Consider the following 12,500-nt stretch of genomic DNA (forward strand, 5'->3'; position numbering starts at 1 on the left):
TTAGAAGAACTACCAAGTTTCATTGACTTGCACCCAAAGAGTCAAGAACTGCGATTTTTTTACGAATTAATTTCGTACTCGGACCCGGCTGGTCTTGGCCTATTTTTGGATCTAAATTTAGATCAGGTAGATCATCACAATCATCATGCACAAAAAGACACGTCACTAGCAAACTATGTCAGACGTCATCATGAGTTTGTGTAAAACAAAATGGAGGCCGGAATCACTCAGTTGAATCGAACTCCGACCAAACACCACGTAATAACTAGGTTAATTTATGCACTCGCGTGAACAAACCAACTGTCGAGCTTCACAGATGTCGTCGTTGGGTAGTTTTGGGTTTGTTTTACTACCATAGGAGGATTTTTGAACTGTAAATGCACTCAGCTGCAACAAAAACGCAAAACGAAGGCTGTGAGCTGCACTGTGCCTTTAAAAATGACACGATGAGTAATGTTTCTCTTGCAAGGCAATGCAGTGTGTATTTCTCAAAAACACAGAAAGAGAGAGAGAGAGAGAGAGAGAGAGAGAGAGAGAGAGAGAGAGAGAGAGAGATTGTGTGTGTGTATGTGTGTGTGTGTGTAAGTGTACCTGTGGCTCACACAAAATGCAACTTATAAGCTCTATACGTTACAGATCAACGTGATATGTAACTTACGAGGTGTGATATGTCACCTACAAGTGTGATGTGTTAAAAAAATGTGACAAGTAACTTTATTTGTTGATCTGTAACGTAGTTGTCGTGTAACATATTGGTGGAATGCCACTTAATGAAGTTTTCATAATTTGAAGTGTTGTTGTATTGCACATTTCTTGAAAACTTCGGTAAAATGGTAACTGTGTTTTATAAGAGTTTTGCAATTGTAGCTCTGCAAAAGCCACGATCGCCTATCCTATCAATTTATGAGTCCATGCTGTTAAAGAATGTGAAGGAATGTTTAGGAGTTTGAACGGGAGAAATATCTTCCAAAGTAACTGAGCGGACATAATAGAGCTATAATTACGACTTCAAAATTGAGCACAGACATATTTGTCGGAGAATGCAAAAATAATGTAAATAAAATCATGATGTGTGTGTTGAACTGTTACTTAGGTCAACTAATTCAATTGAAGTAGATTTAAGTACACGAGCAATATTATTGATACTAATTATACAAGTGATACATAACTAAACGAATACATGAAAGAGTTTTCCGCAATCATTGTACACTGACGTTACACTGACGTTACACTGACGTTACACAGACGTTACACTGACGTTACACAGACGTCTCGAAGATTCAGCTAAATCTTTAAGTTACGTGTCGCCATTTTCGTGTGTAGAGAATTATCAAAACAAATTTTCAATAATAAACAAACTTCTTTTCGTTTCAGGCTTTTGCCTTTTTGTGAGTCTAATATCTGGTTCTAATAGAAAGTGCCTGCAACGTTTCATCAAAAACTGAATTTTTCACACTTTTTTAAAATTCGATTTTGACTTTTGTCATTTTCAATTTCAATTCGAACATAAGAAGGGACTCGCACTTGCATGTCCAACCCCTACTTCTTGATTATGGAAAAAATTCGTGTGTGTAGAATTTTAAAGGGGCAATTCTTGGTCAACTTTGCATCGTTTGCGACCTATTTGTCCCCTTATTAATGAATTTGTTTGTTTTTTTGTTTGTTTGCTTAACGCCCAGCCGACCACGAAGGGCCATATCAGGGCGGTATGAATTTGTTAATTAGAATCCTTTATCAACATTCATAAACCTTAGGTTACACTCGTTGGATAGGGATTAACCGCCAGCAGAAAGCTTGGTTTTTTTTTTAAGTGAAAGCATTTTGCATATCATATTCATTTATGATTCTGAAATGTCTTTGAAAGTGGTGCTAACATTTTCAAAAAGTATTCGTGTGTGTGGCCAAATCTTAAAGGGCAGCTGTCGGGTTGCCTGGTCTCAAAAATGCGCGGAGTCGCGTGCAAAAACGCGTTTAAGAGTTTTCCGAGTTGATTCAACTAAAGACTGTTGATTTGGTCCAGAAGAAGACACTTCCATCATTAGTTTGAAACCATTAAAATGCGTGAAACTTTCTGCTAGTTCTCACAATCCGCAAAAAAACGAAGCAGTTGGCAGGCCGAAAGGACTCAAAATCCGCGACCCACAAATCTGTCAGCACAAGAAAGACGCCGCAGCGTTAGCCTTGCTGTGACGTCACACGAGGAAGCCGATAAGGCCGCTGTGAAGTTTACAGTACAATGTAGACTACAGCTGGACATCTGTAATGCTGTACGCGTGATTGATTCTTGCACAAAGTAAAGTATTAGGATGGTGTTATCTTCTCAAGACCCACGTTCCCATTTTCTCTTCTTTGATCTGAGCGACTGCAACCTTTACAAGTCATTTCTAAAGTGGTTCACATGCTGTTGCTACTCCTCCAGTCCACCCGGTTAAACCATAAAGTTGCTCAACCACAGACCCTCGTGTCCCTTGTCAGCAGACACTGTAAACTTATGAAGAAGGTCCGCTTGAGGTGTCACATCAATTACCGTGTACGTGTGAGGTACTGAATTCAAGACAAAAGCCAACTCTGTCGGTGGGAAAATCTAGGAAAGAGATGATGATAATACATCTTCAGTTACTCACTCAAGTAGATAGACGAGATAAGATAAAGGGAAGAGAGACGGAGACAAAGATGAAACAGTGGATCTAGTGTAGAAAATGGGGGAGGGGGGTTCGGCCGCAAAAAATCAAAGATGAATTTGTCAAACTGTGTTTGTGATGGTTATCGTGTGTGTGTGTGTGTGTGTGTGTGTGTGTGTGTGTGTGTGTGTGTGTGTGTGTGAGTGTGTTTGTGTGTGTGTGTTTGTGTTCCTCGACGCGTGACAATATCTGCCAATAAGTTGAACAAAAACAGGGTTCAAGTGGAACAAAAGCAGGAGGGGGGCGGAAGACATGTTATGAACTCCGTTTTATACTGCGAAATTTTGGCCTGGGAGAAGTCACCCCATCCTAAGTTTCTCTTCACCTACCCGTGAAGTATGCTTCAGGGCTTGACTAGACAACCCGATTGCGCCCATTACACGGCATAAAGAGAGCACCGTTCAACCCGGCCGATTCCGCGGCTGACGTCACGCGTCCAAGGGAAGTAATTTTCGAGCGGGCTGCATTGACTCGACCAAGAATGCAAACTTTCTTCGATTAAAGACATTGTAGCATGTCTAAAGTCTTCGGACTTGTGTTATGAAGCTGTCAAAATCACCAAGTAACTTTTAAGTATAGTTTCAGTTACATGATAACTCATTCTAAGGAACAGATTTTGAGAGCCACAACCCGACAGCTGCCCTTTAAGTTACATTGGACACACCCACCAGATGTGTGTGTGTGTGTGTGAGTGTGTGTGTGTGTGTGTGTGTGTATGTGTGTGTGTGTGTGTCGGTGTGTGTCGGTGTGTGGGTTGGTGTCTGAGTCTGCGTCTGTGTTAGGATGATTGGGTGTGGCTTGTTGCGGGCGTGCGTACGCACGCTTGTACATTTGTGTGCATGTGATATTTTATTTTATTTTGTATTTTATGTTTGTTTTTGTGTGTTTTTTTGGGGGAGGGGGGGGATTACAAACATTTTTCCTTTTCATTTACATTCGTCAACTATTTTCCCCGACAGTCTGGTCACGACATGCATCCATCATTATTCACGGACGCGGATGTGTTCCTCCAGCCGGTCACACCTTGTTATTCATGTATAATTATGATTAATGAATCAGGCCGCAAATTGTCGAGTGTAAACAAGAACAAGTCGCGTAAGGCGAAAATACAACATTTAGTCAAGTAGCTGTCGAACTCACAGAATGAAACTGAACGCAATGCAACGCAGCAAGACCGTATACTCGTAGCATCGTCAGTCCACTGCTCACGGCAAAGGCAGTGAAATTGACAAGAAGAGCGGGGTAGAAGTTGCGCTGAGAATGATAGCACGCTTTTCTGTACCTCTCTTCGTTTTAACTTTCTGAGCGTGTTTTTAATCCAAACATATCATATCTATATGTTTTTGGAATCAGGAACCGACAAGGAATAAGGTGAAAGTGGTTTTAAATTGATTTCGACAAATTAATTTTGAAAATAATTTTTATATATTTAATTTTCAGAGCTTATTTTTAATCCAAATATAACATCTTTATATGTTTTTGGAATCAGCAAATGATGGAGAATAAGATGAACGTAAATTTGGATCGTTTTATAAACAAAATATTTTTTTTACAATTTTCAGATTTTTAATGACCAAAGTCATTAATTAATTTTTAAGCCACCAAGCTGAAATGCAATACCGAAGCCCGGGCTTCGTCGAACATTACTTGACCAAAATTTCAGGAACTCTCATGTAAAATTTCATAAAGATCGATCCAGTAGTTTAGTCTGAATCGCTCTACACACACACACGCACAGACAGACAGACACACATACACCACGACCCTCGTCTCGATTCCCCCCTCTGTGTGTGGTACGTGTGTATGTTTTTGCCATCCTTCTCATGTTCACAACACAGATTTCAAAATGAATTACAAGTTGTTTTTTTCGGCAGGAAGAAAAATGTCTTACATTAACAAACAAAATAAGAAAGCGGTTGGCTGTGAATACATTAAAATTAATTTTACTTTTGCAGAGAACGTGTGAGTAAAATGAGTTTTGATTGTGCAAAAAAAATAAAAATGAAAAATAAAATGAAACAAAGCGACACTTTATTACCCAACTAAAAATATTATACCAATGTTATTTTATTCAAACCGTTTATGCTCTAAAATGCACTCGAATCGGCAATCAGTCCCACTCTTCTGGTTAACAATTTCTTCAACAGGAATCACGTGACAGTCGGCCAAATGAGGGTATGGCGCATCCAGGAGGCACGTTGCCTAGCGATACAAAATAACTTGTTCTGGATAGATTATTGAATGGAATTCCATACCCCGTGTAACACTTGCTGACTTTAACCAATCTGAATTTGGTCGATTTTTTTCAGTTTGAACCTCACGATTTTGTTTGTACGTGTGTGTTTGTGAGTGTTTCAGTTTCGGATGAGACGAAAAACCGAGGTCCCTTCGTGTACACTACATTTGGTGTGCACGTTAAAGATCCCACGATTGACAAAAGGGTCTTTCCTGGCAAAATTGTATAGGCATAGATAAAAATGTCCATCAAATACCCGTGTGACTTGGAATAAAGGCCGTGAAAGGTGAATGCTCACCCTAATAGGCTTGAGGTTTGCTGGTCGATGTGAATGCGTGATATATTGTGTAAAACATTCCATCTCACACGGTATTAATAGGTAACATGCGCCTTGAGTCGCCTTGTGTGGTGAGATATGTGCGCGATATAAATTCTCGTAAATAAATAAATAAAATAAATAAAATAAATTTTGTCGAGTCAATTTTGGAGGTACCCTCATTTGAGTGGCTATCACATGACCCACGAGAAAGACATTGTCAATTCGAAAAGATTAGCCAATAGACGGATTCCGGAAATAACTCTGTCGGATTTGTATGGGTTGTGAAAGAGTGCTTGCTTTACTCAGGAAAACATCACGTGCTTCCTGTAGGCTTACATGTGTTTGAGACACCCCCTCTCGTTAGTGACTGGTGTGTTATGTCACGTTTCACAAAATAATGGGAAGAAACTGACGTTGCGTACGCGTGCAGGGTATTGACTTTCCCCAAGAGCAACGCATAATGTTTTGACCGATTTCTCTCCTCGCTCCTTTTCTTTTGAACTTTGAGCGCGTGTTGGCCGGAAGCGTAAGTCGTAATATTTGTCCCAGCTTCACGCTGCATAACTCTGCCGAACGCTCATGTAGCAGTGACAGAGTTATTTCCAAAAATCGTCTATTCAAAGTATACAGAGTTTGAATACAATAACACGGGCATACGTTTTTGGTTGAGATAGACAAAGCGTCGGAATATTTATGGCACGGTTGATGCTCATCATATCTGACAAATCTATCTGAAGCGGATCAAGGTGACACATAATCCTGGTCACAATTCTATATCAAAATACGACGTACACTCTCAGAAAAAAGAAAAGATTTTGTTTTAAATATTTGAAGATTCTATACCTAGTAATAATAACTGAAACGGGCTGTGGAAAAAATATCCTGGATAAAATGTAATACCCATACAGTACGTACACGTTTGGTCAAAAGAACACAGAAAAGCGTAAATATTCCAACAATTATTTGGAGACCATATTAATGATTACAATTATTTATAAAGTCCAAGACTCTGAAACTATTGGTATGAACTAAAAGGGGCTATGAAAATAAATAAAAAATAAAAAGATAAAATAAAACTAATAAAAAAATCTCTTTTTTTTTCTCACGTAGCAGGCACACATTGGCTAAAAAAAATGAATATAGTGCAACGCGAGGATGTAAACAAATGGTTAGAGACCATGCAAACAAATACGAATATCTCAACGTTTAAAGATTTTAAAACTTTTAGCAGACTTTACTAAACAATGGATATAGAAAAAAACCTTGTTTTAAAGGCACAGTAAGCCTCCCGTAAACCATCACAGATACTGTCAGGCTTTTACACACAGTACAAACACCCTTCCATTTGAACGCTCACCAAACGAGAACATCCTAGGTGCCCTCCGTAAAGAGCGAGCAATTTTCAAAGAATTTATTTTTGCGTGGTTTATCTTACCCCTGAGCCATCGTGAACCCGTGTGATCCAGTTTCCCTTTTTCACAATGCAGTTGTCAGTTTGTAATTTGAATGCGGCTCGCTGTGAGCTTATCTGCAATAGCACGTTATTATGTACCTCTGACTTTTCACGAAACAGAACGAATGTGGTTCATAAGAACTCGAGCGATGGCTTTTGACTGCCTATAAAAAACGCTGGTGCTGGACCCGAGTACTCTTCAGACTGGCTCGCTACCCCAGTATGAAAGTTTTTGTCTTGTGCACGTGGATTAAAAACAAAAAAACAAAAAACAAAATTATTCATTTATTTTACACAATTAAAAAAATTATTAGAGTAAAATAAAACATTAAAACGTTCATAATAAACAATAGTAAACAAGAATTTCACTGTAGCCAAGTGCACTTCGCTACCCTAAACACTCTAATCATCGCATAGCGAAACAGCCTTGTGTACAGTTCAAACGGGATCACCCATCCCATAGCAGACGATACGATGGTGCGCGCGCTCCTTGTCGGCGCAAATTCTAATAAAATACCTTTCTTTATATATCTACCTAACTTCTATCTTTCAAAGTCCCTTTTATCTTTGATACGGTCCTAATTATATTTAGGTTTGCATAGAAGTCACTGATTAGGCTGGATGGCTGCATATTATTGTGTTATTTACGATAATGCTTCGAACTGACCAAAGCGTCACTCTGACCTTGACCGGTTTTCATGTATCGTCGAGAGAAATTGATTCTCACAAACTCATCTTTGTCTTTTCAATCATTGTTTTGTCATTTTTGTATCACTATTACATATCCCGTACCTATGTTGCATATGATTTTAGTTTGTTTATAATGATTTGGTTGTAATGAGTGATGCTTGGTTCCTCTGCAAAGATTGCTAATTTATGCAGACAGGTACTCGCGCAGGAATTTAGCCGATTCCATTTACTTTCGGACTTTACCGCTTCGTACTAAGTCAATGTATAATTTTCCCCCAAGTAACGCATATCATGATGTTTGTCTAGGGTTCTTCTTTTTATCTGTATGATTTATGAGTTTGTCCATTATTCCAGTTTAGAGAGTTTTGTAATTTTCCGCACTGAAGTTGGTTCAGTGCCTTCACTAGGACCATTGTTTTTGCATCCTACTAAATAAATATAAGTTTTTCCGAAATGTGATCTATTGCAATAGAAAGCTAAAGGTCGTAGCTTTAATTTGATGTATTGTTTGTTATGATTGGTTATGTATTTGTTTAAATAACGTAGGGTAAAGCAAGTGTAAGAAACACAGATTCCGTGTTTCTGGCCGTATTCAGGCGATTTTTATTCTCGGCGGACGGTGCTTTCTGTGCAGTCCGCGCCGGGGCTATAAGTATAAGCCGGACCCCGGCATAAGCATGCATTCGCTCCTAGCAGCTGAACACGACACTACACTTGCTTTGCTGTCTACGGGTTTCGCCTTCGGCCTCTACGTTTCCTTGCATTGTTTTCTTGAATAAAAAGTTGAAACAAGACGCTTGGACTTGGGCTTCGTCGTGTATCTACTACTACCCTTCCACTCCTCCACTACATCACCAAAACAAGAAGAGCAAACGCTCGATCGAGTCACTTTCGCAGTTCTGAATATTATATGAGGCATCAGATGGACAGGAAGAAATTGCTATTCACAACACAATGAGTCACGTTCACATAAAATTTGAGCCCGGTCACTTTTATAGTTTCCGAGAAAAGCCCAACGTTAAGTTGTGTGTTGCCGAACAGAAAAGGCTAGTTATCTCCCTTGTTTTTCTGATAACGTTCGTAAAAGGCTACAGATGTAAATACTTTGATGTAAAGAATAATCCTACAAAGTTTCAATCACATCCGATGAACTTTGTCAAAGATATAAAATGTCTAATTTTTCCTTTGACGCTGACCTGTGACCTTGAAAAAGGTCAAAGGTCAACGAAACCATCGTTAAAGTGTAGAGGTCACTGGAGGTCACGACTAAACAAAATATGAGCCCGATCGCTTTGATAGTTTCCGAGAAAAGTCCAACGTTAAGGTGGTGTCTACGGACGGCCGGCCGGACGGCCGGACGGCCGGCCGGCCGGACAGACTAACACTGACCGATTACATAGAGTCACTTTTTCTCAAGTGACTCAAAAACCACAAAAAACATAGACCGCCCATGCCGGGAATCGAACCCGGATCACTTTGGCCATAGGCGGACGTGCTACGACAACTTTACTAGAGTTGTGCGCCTTGAATCACTGTGTGTCCCGGTCGCTCTATCTCTCGTGCTCTCTGTCTCTCTTTCAGTCTCACCGAGACCAAATCCCCACCCGCTGGCTGGCTTGCAAATCGTCTCGCATGCGATACGCATGCTTTTCTCGTCACTGTGTGACGTGTTCGGCGGTTCTATGAGCCGAACGGCAGTTCTATCCCACCGCGAATTGCGCCCGCCGTTAAGAGTCGTTTTTGTGGATTATTTCGCATTTAGGTCCCAGGTAACATTATGAAGTTTTAATACGATCAATCGGACCTATTATCAAGTTAGTGTATCAACTTTTGAAAGAACTGCGCCCAGTAGTTTCCCAGCAATAAGCTGTTAAGTCGAGACAGACACACATATACACACACAGACACACAATTAAAGTCTGCTGGACCCTCCTACTGCGTACTCGGGGATAAACTGTCGTCTGCTACGAAAACCACGACCTTGCGTGACCCTGCTTCCGGGCTTTTCTTTTTTCAAACTATCAAAACTTCGAATTGTACTGATCTTGTCTTGATGAAAAAATAATTCTTTTATGATTTAAGAATGTTTGTGTAACAAGCTGTCAATTTATTATTTAGATTTTAAAAGTTAGGTCTAGCGCCAAAACGCACAATCATCGCTCCCCGGCTATCGCCAGTTGAAGGAAAGTAACTCATTTTTGACCTGAGTTCAGGATGGGTCCGATTGAGATGGTCTCAATCCGAAAAATTAATTCTTTGACAATTGCTCGCTCTTTACGTAGGGCACCTAGGATGTTCCGGTTCGGTGAGTGTTCAAATGGAAGGGTGTTTGTATTGTGTGTAAAAGCCTGACAGTATCTGTGATGGTTTACGGGAGGCTTACTGTGCCTTTAATGAAGTAAAATATACATTAAATTCTTATTTCAATTCTATACAGATGTATAACGCACACACTTTGTCAAAATGAGCAAACTAGGCAATATTAAAACCAAATGTTTTTTCTGCATAATGTACAGCTACACTCAAAAGAACAGGACAAAACAGGTTAAAGGCACACTCCTTCCCTTGTAAACAGTTCGGCTGATCTCTTCAGGTTTTTACATTGGGTAAAAGCACCTATCCACTTGGTCACATACCAAATATGAACAGCCTGGTTGCTCTCAGTGCACGGTGGGGATTGTGTGGCTTTTCAAGAAATTAATTCTTCATAACATTTCAATTCACCACAAAAAGCAGGGTCTTGACTTTTTGTATGTGACCACATGGAAGAATGATCTCATCCCACGTGAAAGTCTGGCCAGATGGGAGATGGAAGCCAAACTGATTTCAAGGGGAGGCGTGTGCTATTAATTTTTTTTAAATTTTGACAGTTCAAACAACAGATTTCTCTAGAATTCAAAACCTAAAAACACGATTACCAACCGCTACAAAGTGCAATTAAAAATGACCCGCATGACAAATGATTAATAATAATTATGTATTTAAATGAACCCAGATTATCATTCGCAATTTACGGATTCTATATTCTGGTCCTGTTTGAAAAACAGCGGTCTTGAATCAAAATAGAAAATTAAAACAGACAACATCAAGCACATTACAATCAATATTAAAGCACGTCTTAATATTATTTCAAAGTACATAATTGTCGAAACTGTGGAAAATATTTGTGATAGATTATCACCAAATAAAGTAAAACAGCTGATCGAAAAATAGATCGGGTTACCGATAGGCTAGGATTTTATTCAAACATCTATTTACAATAAAAAATATTTATTTATTATTTGGAGTAACCTACAGATCGTAACAGATTCTTACAATAAACGGTGCTTTAGCCCCAGTACACCCTAGTTCTCCAACTATGCACACTCTTGTTACGTGCAGATGATAATATATTATCAAAAGAGATTGTGCTTTATTGAAGAATGGTGACCACACGTTCTATTCCAAAGAAAAGTTCGTTCTACATCTTCTTGTTCTTTGCCGCAGTAAATCATAATTCTACAATTGAATATACAGATTATCACACACTATTATAGAAAATCGTGCTTCGTGAAACAACGTTAACCACAATGTTTATACAGCTACAGTTTATTCCATTTCTTCTTGTCCAAATCACAGGTACATGTGACTACATCCATCGTGTCTTTTTGACCGGATCTTTTGTATCTTGTCCTCTCTTGGTTGTCCCTCCTTTTGTAATCTTCCTCATGCTTTCTTTTTCCTTTTCTTTGCCCTTTCCAGCTGCGCTATTCGCTTTCTTGTTCAGTTTGTCTCCGACCTTTTTGTTCTTCGTAGTGATACCATCTCCATCTTTTTCTCCCTCCTGTGCGCTGGATTCCTTCTTCTCCTGTTCTTTCTTTTCCTTTTCCGTGGCTTTTCTCGCTGCTCTCTCTGCTTTCCTCTCCTTTCCTTCTTCCTTCCTGCGTCTTCGTTCCTCTCTTTCAAACGCCAGTATTTCTTGCATCTCTTTCTTGAGTTTCTGCACCTCCTCCTGAAACACAAAGAACATTAATATTTATCACAACCCAAAACGTTACGTTCACCGATCTTTTACCTTGTGGTCTTTCAAGTGGCCAGACAGACAAACATTCAAATTAAACTTATCTCAACAATTGTCCAGAAGCTCGCTCGGAAAACACGAGCGAGGCAATGATTTCTTGTGGCGGATTGGGCCTTTAAATAATGAATATGATTCAACTCGACTTACCTTGAGGTCTCCAAGGACAATAGCAGTGGCCGACTTGGGCCTGTCGTCAGGGCGATGAGTTGACAAGTCTTTCTTGGAGACGTCCTTGCTGTCCTCTTTCCCGGAAGTGACGTCACATTGTGTGCCTGCTGGCGCTGCTCCAATGATCACGGGCTCTGCAGGAGCTGAAATCCGTAAATTGTAATTTTTGTTGAACTGATTTCATAAGTGACGCTTACGTAAATCTACCAAATTAATTTAGCAACAACAACAAACAAAGACACACAAAAACCATCCTACGATGCACGGGAAGTAGCCCGGGAAGCAGCCAGAATGACAGTTGTGACCCTCCACCAGGAAATGAGTCGCATGTCACCTCGCGCGGTTCTGCGCTAAGCTTAATATAAGTTCGGGGAGTGTCTTGTAACAGTGTGAGGGTCACCTTAGTCACAGGATTATAACTCAAACAGTTTTCGCTCTTTTCTAAAGCGGTTTTCACCACTGGATAGAACATAAAAAACTCTTTATGAAAATGTAAAAATATGAAAATCAGGCAAAGGTGACTTGCGACTCAATCCGTGGTGGAGGGTCCCATTTTTGGTACGTTTCCAAGAGGACAGACGTTCTTATTTCATGAAAAGTTCGCGTAAGATGGTCGCGTACACACGAATGAAGGTGCTTTGAAGTCTTCTTCTTCTTCTTCTTCTTCTTCTTCTTCTTCTTCTTCTTCTTCTTCTTCTTCTTCGTTCATGGGCTGAAACTCCCACGTTCACTCATGTTTTTGCACGGGTGGGTTTTCACGTGTATGACCATTTTTACCCCGCAATTCAGGGAGCCATACGCCGCTGACGGTGGAAGTGCTTTGCACTAATTCCCTACGAAAAAAACCCATTATAATGAAGGGTCACAAGATATAACAAAAGGTTATGAGATTA

At 39.9% G+C, this 12,500-nt stretch overlaps 2 protein-coding genes across 2 annotated transcripts in view; both read right to left on the bottom strand.

Moving 5' to 3' along the window:
- The window catches only part of LOC138962728 (ganglioside GM2 activator-like), a 431,559-nt gene that overhangs the window by 172,067 nt on the left and 246,992 nt on the right, over nucleotides 1–12,500 (bottom strand). The gene's annotated exons all lie outside the window — the stretch shown is intronic.
- Nucleotides 11,248–12,500, bottom strand: part of LOC138961241 (polycystin-1-like protein 2) — a gene marked incomplete at its 3' end in the record, with an annotated part of 55,363 nt that continues 54,110 nt past the window's right edge. The window contains exons 34-35 of the mRNA XM_070332843.1: nucleotides 11,587–11,750; nucleotides 11,248–11,370 (exon numbers count right to left, since the gene is read on the bottom strand). Of these exons, the coding sequence (XP_070188944.1) occupies nucleotides 11,248–11,370; nucleotides 11,587–11,750 (287 nt within the window). The remainder of the gene's footprint in view (nucleotides 11,371–11,586; nucleotides 11,751–12,500) is intronic.

Source organism: Littorina saxatilis, linkage group LG3, assembly GCF_037325665.1.
Source record: "Littorina saxatilis isolate snail1 linkage group LG3, US_GU_Lsax_2.0, whole genome shotgun sequence".
In the NCBI taxonomy this organism is placed as follows: domain Eukaryota; kingdom Metazoa; phylum Mollusca; class Gastropoda; order Littorinimorpha; family Littorinidae; genus Littorina; species Littorina saxatilis.